Here is a 16,086-nt window from a genome sequence, read left to right on the forward strand (position 1 = left end):
ATGGTAATGACACAGGAAGAAGAAGTAGATGCCTGGGGAATAGGGAGATGACACCCAGCCACGGTGACGTTGCTCATGAGCACTTTGATGAGCAGGGTTACAGGGGTCAAACTACCAACTCTCTGGTCTCTGGGCCACAGAAAATAAATTTGTCTGGCTGCATCGAGTTCTGGGTGCGACTCCTGGGTCCTGTCCAGATCAATAGTGGCTGAAATGTTCTCGGGGGACGTCTGGAGCCCGGGAGCAGAGCTGCACCATCAGACCAAATAAGGAGAGGAGCAGCAGGAGCCGTCAGGCAGAGCGAGAGCAGGATCGGCCAAAACGGGGACAGGACAGGACAGGACAGGAGGCTGAGCGGGTGGGGCTCAACGACGTCCCGCTTCTGCAGACGCAGGGACAACATCTGCTTCTGACTGGAACGCAGTCAGAACAGGTGACTTTTCTGGGAGTGAATCCAGAAGTCTTAAGTCCTCCATCTCAGAACTGAGGGGGATTAATAGGAGCACTCAGTGTGATGGGGGGAAATATTTAAAGTAGCCGAAACTGCAGGAGCTGAGCAAATAGTTCCATTCCAGAGTGTGGGTTTGTCCTGACCAATAACGTCACTCCTGGGGGGGTTGGTGTCAGTCCAGTCCCGTCCCCTGCCCCCGCCCCCACGCTTCTAAAGTCTCCATCCCTCCCATAGTTCTGGGCTCTTTAACTTCCCCCTCGGTGCCGCTCACTGCCCGTCCCGGAGACGTTAAAGGGTCATGCCAGTCAACGTGGTGCTGGACGGTCCGGCCCCCTGGGGCTTCCGCATGATAGGTGGCAAAGACTTCAACCAGGCCCTGACCATCTCCAGGGTGAGTGAAATATGAAAAAAGGTGGGCTTCATTTCTGCTTTTCTGGTCCTTCAACGGTCCCGACCGGCATCTGGCACGAGTCGTGCACAACTGTGATCCGGGAGTCCTGCTTGTTTTACAGGGTTTATTCTAGAAGGGGTGTGAGCGGCGTGCGTGGAGTTTGCACCTGTGCCGCAGCAAATGCAAGAGGCTTAGATACAAATAGCAGCTTACATCACCGGCTGGATTTCGGACGCGAGAATTCCGAGCACGGGGGGTAGGGAGGGGGAAGAAACCCAGGGTCAAACCCTGGTGGGTAACAAAGGTCCGTCCACGCTCGCATTAAAGCGGAGATGATGAGCGGCATCAGCCTGTCTGCACAGCTGTGGGTCAAAGGTCGGGCGTCACGGCAGAAGGCTGTTTGGAATGTCTGATCTCAGATTTGTCTTTGAAATTGAGGGCAATAATCTGTTATTTCCTGTTTGTACACAGTCGAACCAAACACATGAATTACATAACATCAGCTCGCTCCGCTCGTTTTAGATTAGCTAGCTTGCGCTAGTGCTCATCAAAGTGCTGGATTTGGCTGGTCTCAGTCCTGGTGCCTGGTGTCAAACAGAGCGCACGTGTTAAATTGAATTTGGAGCTGCAATTAGCTGATCCCGTTGCCACTGGACTGGTCAGGACCGGTGGACTGTTCTCCACCAGAGAAACGCTCTGTTGCTACGCTAAGCTAAGACCAACTTGGCTGAGGTAAAAACTCCAAACAAAATAAACGTAAAAGCGCTGAAACAGATAAACAAGTGAGGACATCGCTGTTACAAATCAGGCCTTTTAACGATAAACACGACACCGTATAGTTTTACACCGAATATCTGTTTCAGACCAGAGGTTACATCAGCAGTCAGATTTTGGATGCGAGGGGATCCAGTAATCCAGGGACTATAAAAAGACCTCAGGAACTACTAAAATTCAAATCTCCAAACCGCCGACTCGCTCCCACCTGTTGTGTTAGCGGACACTCGGAGTTCCACATGAGAAGAGCGATGAGAGAGAACCAGGGAGGAGAGGAGCAGGAGAGAGAGAGAGAGAGAGAGAGAGAGAGAGATTCAGAAGAACTAAGCGGGACAAAAAGGACAAAAGACTTCAGAATCTGGCTGTCCAGGTTTCTGTCAACAGAAGAATTAATGGAATTGTTGTTGTGAAGGCGCAGGACTGATGTCTCTCTCTCTCTCTCTCTCTCTCTCTCTCTCTCTCTCTCTCTCTCTCTCTCTCTCTCTCTGTGTCTCTCTGTCTCTCTCTCTCTCTCTCTCTCTCTCTCTCTCTCTCTCTCTGTGTCTCTCTGTCTCTCTCTCTCTCTCTCTTCACTGCCATTTTTGGTCAGAAACATCCTCCTCTTTACGTCCCGTCGGATCCTGGTCAGGGGAAAGTAAACGCACGTGATTGTCTTGTTTTAAAAAGCGTCCAGGAGCCTTAAAGGGACCCACCTCTTTGCCGTGGGATCAGGAGTGAAGGTTGATCCATCAGGGGCTCGGGATCAATCCCAAAAGGCCTCTTCTGATCAGCCCAGATCAATCACGATGAATCACCTCTCAACAGGGATGGTTGGACGAGATATTGCTGACAAAAAAACAAATAAACCAAACCAACCCCGTGATAAATCCTGAATTCGGGGATGGATCCAGGATAATCTCCCCCCCCATCAATCGATCTGGCCCAGAGATCAATGATAATAACGGTTCGACAGTAAATCTGCTGCTCAGATCCAGGCCACAAACATGAGAGCAGTAAAAACTGGAGCGGCCCGACAAACGCTCCACTGTAAATTTACTGTTCCCACTTTGGCTGCATGAGCCGTGCCTCGGCGTCCTCGTCCCGTTATTTATGGACGGATGACCTAATCCCGGGGTTCAGTGCACCATCCCAGTGTAACTCAGTTTCCTGTGTCCAGTAAGGCAATAGGGAGGCCGCTCATAGGTCAGGGGTCGCGCGGCGTTGGCGTTCAAAGCGGCCTCTTCGGGTATTTGAGGACTTTGAATAAATCTTGTGAATCGTTTCCCGGACGGGAGAACGTGTCCCAGCTGGCCGCCGGGTGTTTCCGGGCAAATTTACCACATGTGAGGGCGGCGATCCGGCCTTGCAGCTGATTTTATGTCTGCGAGGTGCCAGTGATGGAGAACAGACCCGGACCTCTCGTGGGCCCAGCCATTTTCCCTTCACTCGCTCTCGTCCTGGTAGTCAGCAGCATTATTGAGGCGATCGAGGGAAGGAATCACCATAATCAGCGGTTTCTGCCCGCCAGGTCACTCCTGGGAGTAAGGCGTCCATGGCCAATCTGTGTGCCGGTGATGTCATCCTGGCCATCGAGGGAGTCCCCACCAAAGACATGCTACACTGCGACGCCCAGAACAAGATCAAAGAGTCCACCCATAGGCTGTCTCTCACCATTGAAAGGTCAGACTCACATGGAGCTAAAGCATAAAAACACGTAGATCCTGTTGTTATTGTAGCTACGCTAATGCGTAGAGCGGGGTGGTCACTTTAGCTTTCATTTTAGCTATGCTGCTATAGGCTATCGTTGTCCACTATCCCCATTCTGGTCCTCCTTAAGCTTTCCTACTGTTGGAAGGAAGGTTTAGCTCCGCTCAGGGGTCCTGGCTCTGGGTTTCCCTGCCTCCGCCGTGACCCCGGCATGATGGACGAACGATGGAGTATCTGCGTGAAGTTCGGGTTCATCAGATGCTCTCTTTAATTTCTAGGAACGAATCCAGGCTGTGGACTCCACATGTTGTGGACCAAGGCAGGGCTCACCCGTTTAAGATCAACCTGGAAGCCGAACGTCAGGTTCGTCCCACGCGCGCTCGCCTCCGCCAAAGGTTTTAGGCTGGGCTGACTTTTATGACTTGCCGGCAGGAATACAAACCCATCGGCGCCGCTCACAACCGCAAGGCCCAGCCCTTCGTCGCCGCCGCCAACATCGATGACAAGCGCCAGGTGGTCAGCGCGACCTACAACACGCCCATAGGCCTCTACTCCTCTGACAACATCCAGGACGCCATGGAGGGTCAGATCCGAGGCCTGGTCACCAACAGGCCCGAGAGGTGATGCTTGGGTTTCGGTTTAAACGCAGCAGGTTCTCTGAGAATCCAGGAAGTGTTTGTTTTTTTTTGGAAAGGTCATAGGTCAGATTTCATGTAAAAGGTTAGCATAAAACTTTAGCCATTTGGTGAATTTTTGGTGTCTCGACCCAGCTCCAGGACTTTGACCAGTATTGAGGATTCTGACGTGTACCGGATGCTACAGAAAGACGAGGAGGAGCCCCATGCCCCCCGCCAGTCCGGCTCCTTCAAAGCCCTGCAGGACTTTATAGACAGTGATGGTGAGATCTGTCTCTCTTTCACACTTTAATGGTCTCACACTGCTTACGGAGCTGTTCCAACCCTCACTGTCCCTCCTTCTGTCCCTTTCTCTCGCTCTCTTTGTGGACAGGCACTCGTCCTATTGGGACCAGGACCGTAAAAGCCCCCACGATCAAACAAGCTCCGCCCACAGGAAACCTGCAGAAACTGCCCATCTGCGACAAATGTGGGAACGGAATTGTGTGAGTAAACACAAAACCGTTTTAGCAGTTCTTGTTAACAGAAAAAAGGGATTTTTAGTGTCTTTCTGGTTTCTTTCTTGTCCCCCGTGTTCCAGTGGGACGGTGGTGAAAGCCAGGGACAAATTCCGCCACCCCGGCTGCTTCGTGTGCTCCTGCTGTGACGTCAACCTCAAACAGCAGGGTTACTTCTTTGTGGAGGGGCAGCTCTACTGCGAGGCTCACGCCCGGGCCAGGATGAGACCCCCCGAGGGGCACGACCTCGTCACCACCTTTCCTTCTGCCTAGATCGCCCCCTCCTGGCCACAAATGCAAACACTCCAACCCAAAGCCTGTGATAGATCGGGGTCTACACGTCCTTGTGTGCTTGGTTCCTGTACTTGCTGGTATGAGGATGCGTAGCCTGACCCCCCCGATTAAAACGTCTCTTTATTTAAAGGCCAGCAGCAGAGATGTTTCGCCACATGAGTTGTGTCTGTCTCACAATTTCAATGATGCTTCTATAATAAACACTGTTGCCAGGCATCTGTCGCCATCTCCCAGCCAAAGGCTGAAGCCTCGTTAAAATACCCAACAGAATGGACTAGCATGTTAGCATGACGCTCCAACCATCCCAGCAATTATTGGGGTGGATTACCCACAAGCTGCGCTTGGTGGCTAATGGAAACACACTGTGGTTCACAGAGAAGAAGGTTCCATTTCTGCGTGTTACTACACATGATTCGTATTGATTTCCATATTGGCGGGACAAGAAAACCTCTTTGTTTTCACACCACTGCTCAGAGCATCTTCACATAGAGAGGAAGTCTTGATTAAGACCACTTACCAAAGAGATAATGGGTTTGAATTTCCAAGGAGAAGCCCTTTTGGGGATTCAAGGATCTTTTGTTGCCGTGCACAATCTGAAGTGCTCAACGACCTTGAGCGATTATGCTGTAGGTAGGAGAGATTCTACAAGTAGCTTTAAAGTGAATTCCAGACGCTTTATTATTTATTTATAACCAAATCTGACACAAAGCCTTAAAATAAAGTCTTTATGTCAGGTTTGGTTATAATTAAAATATATACTAAATCCCAATTCTATATTCTCTCAAGCATTTCATACTTATTCTGTCCTAAAACCGCTATTTTGACACATCGCTACAAATGCAGACGACGCACGTGCACAGCGTGTGACGAGCACAGAAGAGCACTTTTCAACAGGTTGAGAAAATGGTCGGGAAAAACTCCGATGGGATTTCTTTCCCCGAGTTCTTCTTCAAAGGCGCCATCGACCAACTGAATGACACCAAGAATTGAAACGGCAAGTTCTCCTTTTATCATCAGCTATTTCCATCATGAATAGACTTTTATTCCATTCTTACATTCAGATGTGCAGGTGCGGTGTATCACCTGTAGGGGGCTCACACTGGCCCCAGGTAATTAGCTGAGAGTAGCTCAACGAGCATCCATCTGCTGCCTGAGGGGTCCTACAGAAGAGACGGGAAGTTAGGAGGGGTTTGGCTGGTTTCAAAGCTATGTATTTAATCAGCGGGTCTGGTCCTCCTGAGGCTCTGTTGATGGCATCAGGCAGTTCAAGAAACAATCAATGATTTTGTTTTCAACACACCCTGAACATGTTTCTAAAAATGGAGTTGGAGCCCTAACAATCTGGTCCGGCTGCTCCTCACGTACAGCCGGAGCAGATCGGTGCCTGGTCAACAGGAAGCTCCGGTACAATCGCTGCAAAAGCAAACAGCCGCAGTGGAGGCCCAATGTCGATGTCCTATAATTAAAAAAAATGTAACGAGGGTGATTTCAGCATTCATTACAACATATATATCAACATCAACTTGTTTATTGCTCAAAAACTTTACAATCAGAAATAAAAGCTATTTTTAGATTCTTATTTTATTTTGAAAATTCACCACAGTTATTAGTCGCTGTAATGCGCTTTAATTTGAAAGCGTCGTTGATGCAGATAGTTGCTCTACCCAGAGAGCCCGGTCTGATATGAAGAGATCAAAGTCTTCAGGGAGCAGCGATCGATGGGCGGCTTCATGAGGGACAAAGGTCAAACGGCCGATTTATACCGAGTCAGTGGAGCTACGGACAAACACGCTGAATCATCGCGCGGCAACGCCACGCTGCTGCCGCCTGTCCTCGCCGCTTCACCGCGGCCGCCCCGACAAATGTGAGATCCAGCAGATCCTGACGCAGTCGAACCTGATTTCAGAATCAAAACCTCATCCTGGCTGAGGAGACGGTTCAGTTGTTCTTTGTTTATGATTTCACTGCTAACACATTTATCGTGTTGGCAGCTTTTCACACCGAACTGGCGGCTGCTCGTAAGCGCGGGTCACATCTTACGGTCTGCGAGGCTTGATGGTGACAATGGTGTGTTCTGCATCTCTCAAGGTCCTTTTCTACCCTGAAACGCAGCTGTAAAAAAACACACTTTAGATCCAAGGAGCAGCTGGTTGTGTGGAAGCTCAACCGGTCACATGACACAGCTGAAAATAGGAGAGAAATTGAGTCTTCTTTGTGGATGCAGAGGCCTTGTGAGAACATCGGCCAAGGATCCGTCCTCACATGCTAATAGAGCACTGAAGAACCTTCTATGGCAGCTGAGGAACATTCAATGCACCACAGTTGCATTCACAGCTGTCTCCACTCCAGAGGTTTGTTGTTGTAGACATATTTACAAATGAGGAATTCAGAGATTCCGTAATTAGCTATTTAAAATTGGGGTGTCCAGACGCAGTCATCAGAGGCAGCAATCCAGCCAGGATTTCTGTCCTCCCGGATGGACTAAGCTTTCAAATGGCATCCAAGGAAATACCGAGAAAAGCTGTTTCCTTGGTGAAAATGTTTTCTGCCTGGTGGGAAAGAAAACCCGGCTGTATAACAGCGCTTGAGGAGTGGGTCTGGGCACCCCTGATTTAAACACTACAGAGCTGCAAAGGTGATAAATTATAGTAATATTAACACGGTTAAGTGTGTAATCAAGTTCTTTACTGTAGGACACGGAAGCTCAACATGCTAGCACCTGGAGGGGGACCCGTGTCATTATTTACATCACATTCTAAATGTAAGTGGACAAGAACACAGCAGTAATTACGGGAACGATACACCTATACAAGCACATGTATATATTACATTTTTGACAGTAAATATCTTTAATATTCTAAGCTAATAAAAACAGCGGTTTAAAACAGTAGCTGCAAACTTTACAACCTTTACACATTGGTGGATTTACAGTCCGTACAAACTCTTTCTTCGTATTTCTGGGGCTCTCTGGACCTCAACGTCCTGGGCTGGTAACACTCGAACACGGACAAAAAGGCCATCCTGTAGTTGTTGTTCATCCACCCGTACAGGATGGGGTTGGCGAAGGTCGAGCACATGGCGACGATGTGGAACACGGTGAAAAGCAGCTTGAAGTCCTTCATGGACAACACGGTGCTGTCGATGTCGACGGCCAGCTGGAAGGCGTGAAAGGGCAGCCAGCAGACGGCGAAGACCACCACCATCATCAGCAACATCTTGGTGGTCTTCCTCCTGCGCTGGTGGCGGTCATTCCGACCTCCGCGGGTCTTCTTCAGCTTACTCCAGATGCGGGCGTAGGCGACAGAGATGACCGCCAGAGGCAAACCGTACTGAACGAGGAGCGCCGATATGCTGTAGATGCTGGCGTTCACGCTACTTTCTGGCCACTTCTCGGTGCACACCTGAATGGACTCCCCGGGCAAAAGGTCAAAGGTCCAATACTCCCTGAAGATGGCCAGCGGGCTCGCCAGCAGAGCGCTGACGGCCCAGGTGAAGACGATGACCACCGTGCACATGTCCTTGGACATCTTCGTCTCCATGTGGTTGACGATGCTCCTGTAGCGGTCCAAGGCGATCACGTTCATGGTGATGGTGGACACGTACACCGCCATGCCTTGAGCGCAGGGCAGCATGAAGCACAACACCTGGCCGAACTTCCACTCGCCGTACAGCGTGTAGATGAGAGTGAAGGGCAAACACAGCATGTTGACCAGCAGGTCGGCCACGGCCAAGTTCACGATGAAGAAGTTGGTGACCGTTCGAAGGTTCTTGAACCTGTAGATGACGTAGATGACCAGCGAGTTCCCCGTGACCCCGAACAGAATGATGGTGCTGTACGCCAGGATGAGGATGACCTGGACTCCCACCAGCTTCGTGCTGTCGTCCAGCTCCAGAACGTTGCTGTCGTTGGTCGGATTCGCAGCACCGCAGCAGTTGAAGGGATTCACTTCGGATTGGGAATCGTCACCTCGAGTCTGGTTCTGCTGACGTGCGTCGTCCATGGTCGTCAGCCCCCATAAGCTGTTCAGTGAGGATATCAGCGTCAGCATTACCAAGATGTTCTGTGTGAATTGGGTCGGACAGTTAAAAAGCAGGAACATGTGAAAGATGAGAGAATGTGGAGATGAATCCGATTTTTACAACGGATCATAAACACAACCCAAAATTCATTTCTCTTAGATTAAAGTGAGCTAAAGTTGCACCTTTAGGAAAAAAAAGGGTATGTGCCGCGCTCTGCGCGCGTGTCAGTGCGTGAACACGCAAGCATCAATAACTTCTCCTCAAAATGATATTTTAACGATACAAAAAAGCCAGATTCGTTTCAAAAAGACTTCACATTGCAGGTCAGTAATGTCAGATTGCCCTCCACAAGACAAAGAAACCGACTTCAGATCAGTTTTCTAAACATGCGCGGCGTTGACGAGCGTTTTGTTCCTGAAATCGTGACGCGCTTCACTCACCTTAATCCACCAGATGCCTTGATTCCACTCGGGACCTCTGCTTTTACCTGCTCCCCCAGTGCCCACAGTACCCCGAATGTGCCGAATCCCGGCTAAGTGTGCGTCTTCCTTTGCGCGGTGCGCCGGGGCGCCTTTGACATCCAGAGCGCATTAGAGGAAACAGGTTGGAAAGACAACAGAATGGAAAAGGTGCGTTGTGGAATGAAAAGAAAGTAACCCAGCAACACCGTCACGCCGAAGAGTTGCGTCTTTCTTTATTCCCGGCTGAACGCTCTCCACCCCCCACCCCCCCTCCACCCACCCCCCGCTGTGGCACATCTTCGCAACATGTAAACGCATCTGCGTCAATAAAATGTGTGAACACTTTTATCTGTGCTCCACTGCGCGAGGTCTAAAATGATCACTCCAATCATTAAAGGGAAGTAAAACGGACCTTGAACGTATCAGAGGCGCGTTCGGTGTGTATTAGCATATTTTAATGACATTATTGATTGTATGAGATAATACTAACCTAAAGATTAATCCTAATGATGAAATCATCTTTAGATGAAACCTAAAGATGAATGCCTATGGTCTCCCTCTCTCTCTCTCTCTCTCTCTCTCTCTTTTAAAAAGCTGCTGCATTATTTGCGTTGAAGCAGATTCAGAAATGATTCAGAAGGGTTTTTTTCCCTCTTCATCATTCACTGCATTTTTTCAATAGATTAAATTTCTCCTTTCTCTACAGGAGTCAGGCAAAAAATGGGTTTTGCTTTTCCATTTCCACAAAGAAACCTGGTTAGGATGAGAGCGGTGCCAGTGGTGAGTCAGGGTCAGGCTGAGTCAGGGAGACAGATGAAGAGGGACAAGAAATGTCACTGCCAGAAAACCAAACGGACAAAAAAGGTTTAAAACGTCCTCAGCGGTTTGCAGCCATGATGCCGTTCCTTAAATGCTCATCCAGCAGGCACAAAACCTTTAAATTATATAAGCCTCCGATACATAATTTAACTCATTAAGTCCCTTTTTAAATCAAGTCATAGACAGTGAGTGTGACCTTGATCTAACATCAGCCCGCAGGGTTCTCCCCTCCCTCTGAATGCTGTTCTTCTAATGGTTTTCCCCCCACCTGCCTCCATCTTTGTCACTCCTGGAACAAACTGATCCCTGATCTGACCTCCTGACTTTGTGTATATGTTCCCAGGTAGCAGCTTCATTCACCTTCTCACCCCAGAGGCAGGTCCCAGGTGTCCCACTGGGATTGGTGTCCAAGATGTATGTCCCACCCTGGCCTTGACACTTTAAGGCCGCGCAAATTGTGGCTTTGTCTGAGCCAGATCCGGGCGGTTGTGTTAGCAAAAACGGCGGAAGATTATTGTCATTCAGCAGATAGCACCAAAAACAAATAGCAAGAAACTTCAATTACAGCTAAAGATTAAGATAGAAAGAATCTGAGTCACACGAGCACGTTTGGTAACATTGATCATCTGGGACTTCAACCCGCTAACGCTAGCACCAGTAATTAAAAACAACAACCTGCGAGGACAAAATAGATGAAGGCGACGGTGTAGAGCGGTGACTGATTATTGATGCTGTTTATCTAAATGGATTTCTAAATACGCCCGAGCAGACGGACACCTGCGGAGGGCTGTTCAGGCATGCACACGGCATTATTGCAGGCTAACAGCACATAAATCACTCTCAACAACAGTCATTATTATGTGACGCTACACATGGTTCTTCCATCAGGGAACCCCCCCCTCCTCCTTCCCAAATCCCACCCCACCCCACCCACCTCACTGAACACAATTCTTGACCAACCGTTGCCTGTTCCAAACAAAGACGCAGAGGTCCAGGTCATAGGGACCGACGCTCAGGTCCCCTCCCAGCTCCAGCCCCCTGAACCCCCTGTTGTGCTTTACACCGTCTCCTTTCCAGTCAATGTGTGCGCCATGTTGGTGGGGTGGGGGGGTGGGGGGCAGGTACAGACCCCAGACAGCTTGGATGTTGAACTGAGATCAAACTTGGACCTTCATCAAGAGCAGATGTGATCAGTTAAACAGGATGTTCCCCCTTGAGACAGAGCTTTCCTTTTCCGCTCGGCGAAGATCCAATTAACTCTCACAATCCTCACAGAAAACATGTTCCAGGTTTGATGGGTTTGTTCGGAGATACAGGATGAAGCAGATGTGGGATTATATATAAAAAAAATCCGATTTACCTCAGCAAATCCGGACTAAAAGCTGAAAGGCGTCAATTATCGTGGTGCCAAACTCGGTTACTCTTCAATCACAGCAGGGACTCTGCACCTGCACTCTGCTTAATAGAACTGAAGGCAGCATCACTCTGCAGCAGCAGACCAGCAGGAATCAATACATCACACATCACGTCTAAGTGCCATGGTTTAGTAACACGGCATTTACACTTAAAGAAATTGTAAAATGTTAATTTTTCCTTCACAATTTTCTCCTTTTGTAATGCAAAACACCCACAGATCAATTTACATCTCTTTTTTCAAAGAGCTCGGCATTCAGAAATAAAGATCTTACCTCAAGGTTCAGTCAGGTTGTCATAGTTGCAGCTACGGTGACTTTTTGCACTTATATCTCTCTTTAGAAGTGGTCTGTTATTTCCATTACCTCATCTTAAGAAATCGCCCACATGTGTTTTTTTCTTTTTCTGTCATCTGTTCACGTCCCATTAGTAAAGATTTCATGAACATCATAGAAGGTCCTTTATACACAGATGAGAAGTGGGTTTTATAAGCTTCAGTCTTTATTCAGGGAAAAATCTGATTTTATGGTGATTCTGAAGCTTAAAGTCAGTCAAACTTCCATCAGCAGCACAACTGTGCAGGTGAGTACCGTCACCTTGGCCATGATCTCTTGACAACGAGGCATGATTTACCCACCCTTTAGGCTTCTTGTCACTTATATCAGCCACTATATGTTGCTATGGTGATGTACAATTTGAAGAGGTGACTGCTTCAGTTGTGACGTTTGAGCATCAGGAGCTAACCCGGCCTGGACTGCTCGTGCAGGTCGTTGTATTCTACTCTACCTGGTTCCTCGTGGAAAAAGTGAAACTTTGGTGTTTATGGATGCTAAAAGTGTGTGTTTTCACACATATTTTACCCATGATGGATCATTTTTAACACACAAATATGAACAAATTAATCAAACAATTGGCTAATTAGGGGACTGGCCATTAAGCATCAACCTGTTGATTATCTAATGTTTGTTGTTTTCATCCTTCATCTTTTATTTAGAGGAAGCGTCATTGCTCGATGACACGACACCGACAACTGAATTATAACAAACAAAATGTCGTAGCTACAGGTGTCTTTCACATTGCAGAACTCTGTTGCTTGATTGGGGCACAGTAAAAGATGAAACATATTATCAGTTGTATCTTTTCCCATTTTAAATCCTTTAAAATTGACAAAGAACACTGTACGGCATGCTTGATGATGCTGTCGATAAAAAATCTTACAAAACGACTACATTTTTGTGAACCGACATCACTAGAACCCCCCCACCCCCCCCCCCCCCACCCCAAACAAAAAGCCAAGCCCGACGCACGGAGGCCTTTTCCCTCAGTGCTTTCTCTCCTCCAGCCGAACCACAAGGCAGCCTCCTCTGACTCCATCACGAGAATCACAGTCTTTCTCTCCACTCAGGCCGCCATCCAGATCGTGAAGGAGACCAGCAGGGTCAGTAAAGCTGTCAGCATTGTCAGGCAGCCCAGGTACAGCATGACTCCCACGCCGCACAGCGCCGTCAAGTAGGAGCTCGTCCTGCTGCAGACGATCTTCCGCACAGCTGTGCAGAACTGCAAGAGAGGGAGGTGACAGTCAGGCACCGACTGCGGAATTCTGATCACCAGAGTTGGGAAACACTAGATGGAGCTGCTGGCCTGCTGGGTGAGGGCGGTTTCACCCTTGAGCCAGCTAAAACGCTCCTCGGGTGGACACAAATCCGGCAGGTTTAGCACCGTGAGCGGGACATATGAGGTCTTGTGCAAAAGTGTCCCATAATCCATTTTCTTTACGCCTACAGAAGTGTGAAGGCAAATCCTGCACATGTGAACTCCGGCTTTTAAATGTGACCTGGGCAGAATCTCAAGAATGCAAAGCAGATTGTGAGCAATGAAAACCCGCTCCCACATAAAGGCTCCATTGAATAATTATTCAAGTAGTCAGCTTGTATTACATTTTGGAGCAGATTGGGATGGAGAATTCCTCAGACTGGCCTCCATCGGCGACACTGAAAAGACTTTTCGAGGCCACTCAAAGCCAAGGAAAACGTTACCTGGTAGGTCTGATAGCTGATGGCCATGCCGTATCTGCAGTACATCACGTAGTGTTCGCAGTTGTACCACAGCAGGCTGTAGGTGACCGAACCCAGCAGCTTCTCGGCCCTCCTGGCCACCTCGTCCCCATCCAGAGCTGGCTGCTTACACACTCTGTCCATGTGGTTGACCAGAATCTCTGACCCGTAGGCAAAATCGACCACGGAGTCCACCCTGACGCTGGCGACCTTGGCGATGACCCCCAGCAGCAGACGGTTGTTTGTCACCATTTTGGCGATGGAGGACTTGTTCTTGGTGACCACCGGCAGGATGTCGGGGATGAGGTGAGCCACGCGATTATCGCCCAGGTAGATGCCAAAGTGCGTGAACAGAGTCCTGGGAACTTCTAATAAATCGCCGCGCTTGTACAGAGAGAGGTCATACTTCAAGCCCCCCTCCTCCTCCTCCTCCTTTTTGGAAGCTGCGAAGAAGAAATTCAGTAGTTGGTAAAGAAACATGATGAGAGTGTAAAGAGCACGGCCGAACCACCCTTTTTATGTTTGTCAGCAGTGGGCGGGGCCACAGCGGTTCACCCTGTTCGCGTCTCGGTCAACATCCCAGTGATTTTGACAGAGCTAAAGGAGCTTTCTTTAATCGCGTTGCTGCATGGTGGATTTTGAAACTCAAGCCTTGTTATTTGTGAATTAGGGTCAGGGGTGCTCATTAAAAAGATTGACCTGTGAAGAGTTAGTCCCTCATTTATAAAGGTCACTACTATTGAGCCATCGTGTTCCAAAAAAGAAGCTTTTGTTCTGCATTGGACTGCAACTCTTGGGACTCATCTCATGGTTACTCAGCACTTTTCCATTTAAAACAAGCTGCATACTGAAGAAATGAATACAAAGTAACCTAAAAATCTAAATTAGCAGTTACTGAAACAAAATGTTTCTCCCAAATTGATGCTATTGTTGATGTGAATGCTTGTAAACTGTTGCAGTGTGTTGTTAGGGACCAATATGTAGTCATCTGACGTGTTTGGAGAGGAACAAATAGTTGAGACAAATCAATAAAAATAGAATTTTATTAAACATTTGTCATTTTTACAGTGTATTCAATACTATAAAATGCCTATAGATCCTTACAACCAGTGGGTTTTTTTTAATGCAGATTTAATAACAACTCTTAAACATATTTTACATTTTTTTTAAAAACACATGTGGCACGGGCACGGTTCCAGACAGTCTTTGCTGGTAAAATGGTTATTTTTCTACTTGCTCCAGTTACTGCCTTTAACCCGCCATCCACAAAGCGAAGGGGACGAGGATTGTGGGTAATGTAGTCCATGGTGCCATTCCGAAGCAGATGATGGAGACCACCCCGAGCAGGACTGCGAGGATGACGCTGCGCTGGTCTCTGATGACGGACTTTAAACACTCACAGAACTAGAAAGAAATACGGGTAATTATTCAACACGTCAACATATTTTTCGAGTCAGTGTTTACTTATTTATGTTGTCTTGAAAAATGATCTGACAAACTCCCCCGCTGTGCCAATGTAGCTACTCAGTGAAGGACAGAGACAGCAAAGTTTTCCATTGTTCTGACTCGTCACAGAACTTCCTAAAGGACTTTACCTTCTCTGTTTGGAGGCTGGATGCGCTCCCGTATCTGCAGTACGTCACAAAGTGTTCGCAGTTATTCCAGAGGAGGCTGTACGGGATCCCCCCGATCAGCTGCTCGGCTCTTCTGGCGACGTCTTTATTCGGGAGCGCTTTGTTCTTCATCACTGTGTCCATGCGGTTGACCAGTATCTTGGAGCCATAGGCGAAGTCCTCCAGCGCGTCCACCCGCACCGTGGCGCACCTGTAGATGCAGCCGAGGATGAGCCTCTTGTTGGAAATGACGGTGCTGATGAGCCGCTTGTCGTTTGTCAGCACCGGGAGTATGTCGGGGATGAGGTGGGCGACTTTGTGGTCGCCTAAATAAATGCCGAAGTGGGTGAAGATGGTTCTGGGGACCTCCAGCAGGTCTCCCCTGCGGAGCGGCGGGGGCCCTCGGTGCGCTCGGCGCTCCTGCTCCCGGTCAGAGTCCGGCCAGATGGACTCGAACAGTTTGAATTTGGAGAGCAGGGAGAGCTTCTCCAACAGGAAGGTCAACAGCTGCAGCATCACGAGCGCGCTTCTCTTGCACAGTCGAAGCCTGGCACGAGACGAGTGCGTTTTTATCCCTCGCGGCACGAGGAGGAGAAAAAGCTTCCGGATACGATTGGCCACGAGCGCACGTGCACATTCTTCTATCATTATCCTTTTTTCCTGATCCAAATCCCCAAATAAACATTCACACAACCAGCTGAGACCCGAATTAACTGCGGCCCCTGAAAAACTACATTCAATACAACTTAAAAACAAGAGTGTCGAAACAGTATAATCCGACTACAGGAGGCGTACATTTATGCTAGGCTTTAGAAAGACAGCAGTCATTAATTTAATGCTTTAACTCGGCTTTACTGTTGTTTGTTTGGAGGTTTTGCCATCTGAGCCCTGACACATGGTTTAATTTACTTTTGGAGGATCATTATTGTGCAGGAGGTGCTGTTCACATGTTGGACAGAGAACTTTTTTTTTACTTGG

General features: G+C 48.4%; 4 protein-coding genes across 4 annotated transcripts; 1 reads left to right on the forward strand and 3 right to left on the reverse strand.

Annotated features, from left to right (window-relative positions):
- The first annotated feature begins 632 nt into the window (after positions 1-632).
- On the forward strand, positions 633-4,961 carry LOC130527050 (PDZ and LIM domain protein 3-like). The gene is made up of 7 exons (XM_057035138.1): positions 633-842; positions 3,124-3,275; positions 3,581-3,665; positions 3,735-3,922; positions 4,073-4,200; positions 4,311-4,422; positions 4,518-4,961. Exons 1-7 carry the CDS (start codon positions 750-752, stop codon positions 4,705-4,707), a joined length of 948 nt encoding a protein of 315 aa, XP_056891118.1. The 5' UTR covers positions 633-749; the 3' UTR covers positions 4,708-4,961.
- A 2,430-nt stretch (positions 4,962-7,391) lies between these two features.
- Positions 7,392-9,435, reverse strand: npy2r (neuropeptide Y receptor Y2). The gene is made up of 2 exons (XM_057035137.1): positions 9,189-9,435; positions 7,392-8,748 (listed from the first exon to the last, which is right to left on the reverse strand). The coding sequence occupies exon 2, from the start codon at positions 8,727-8,729 to the stop codon at positions 7,638-7,640; it is 1,092 nt and encodes a 363-aa protein (XP_056891117.1). The 5' UTR covers positions 8,730-8,748; positions 9,189-9,435; the 3' UTR covers positions 7,392-7,637.
- A 2,485-nt stretch (positions 9,436-11,920) lies between these two features.
- On the reverse strand, positions 11,921-14,008 carry si:dkey-30k22.5 (lecithin retinol acyltransferase family protein). Its single transcript, XM_057036625.1, has 2 exons — positions 13,478-14,008; positions 11,921-12,998 (listed from the first exon to the last, which is right to left on the reverse strand). The coding sequence occupies exons 1-2, from the start codon at positions 13,973-13,975 to the stop codon at positions 12,843-12,845; spliced, it is 654 nt and encodes a 217-aa protein (XP_056892605.1). The 5' UTR covers positions 13,976-14,008; the 3' UTR covers positions 11,921-12,842.
- Positions 14,009-14,520: 512 nt separating this feature from the next.
- Positions 14,521-15,817, reverse strand: lrata (lecithin retinol acyltransferase a). Its single transcript, XM_057035224.1, has 2 exons — positions 15,091-15,817; positions 14,521-14,899 (listed from the first exon to the last, which is right to left on the reverse strand). Exons 1-2 carry the CDS (start codon positions 15,754-15,756, stop codon positions 14,747-14,749), a joined length of 819 nt encoding a protein of 272 aa, XP_056891204.1. The 5' UTR covers positions 15,757-15,817; the 3' UTR covers positions 14,521-14,746.
- Positions 15,818-16,086: the final 269 nt, after the last annotated feature.

Source organism: Takifugu flavidus, chromosome 6 (genome assembly GCF_003711565.1).
Source record: "Takifugu flavidus isolate HTHZ2018 chromosome 6, ASM371156v2, whole genome shotgun sequence".
Lineage (NCBI taxonomy): Eukaryota > Metazoa > Chordata > Actinopteri > Tetraodontiformes > Tetraodontidae > Takifugu > Takifugu flavidus.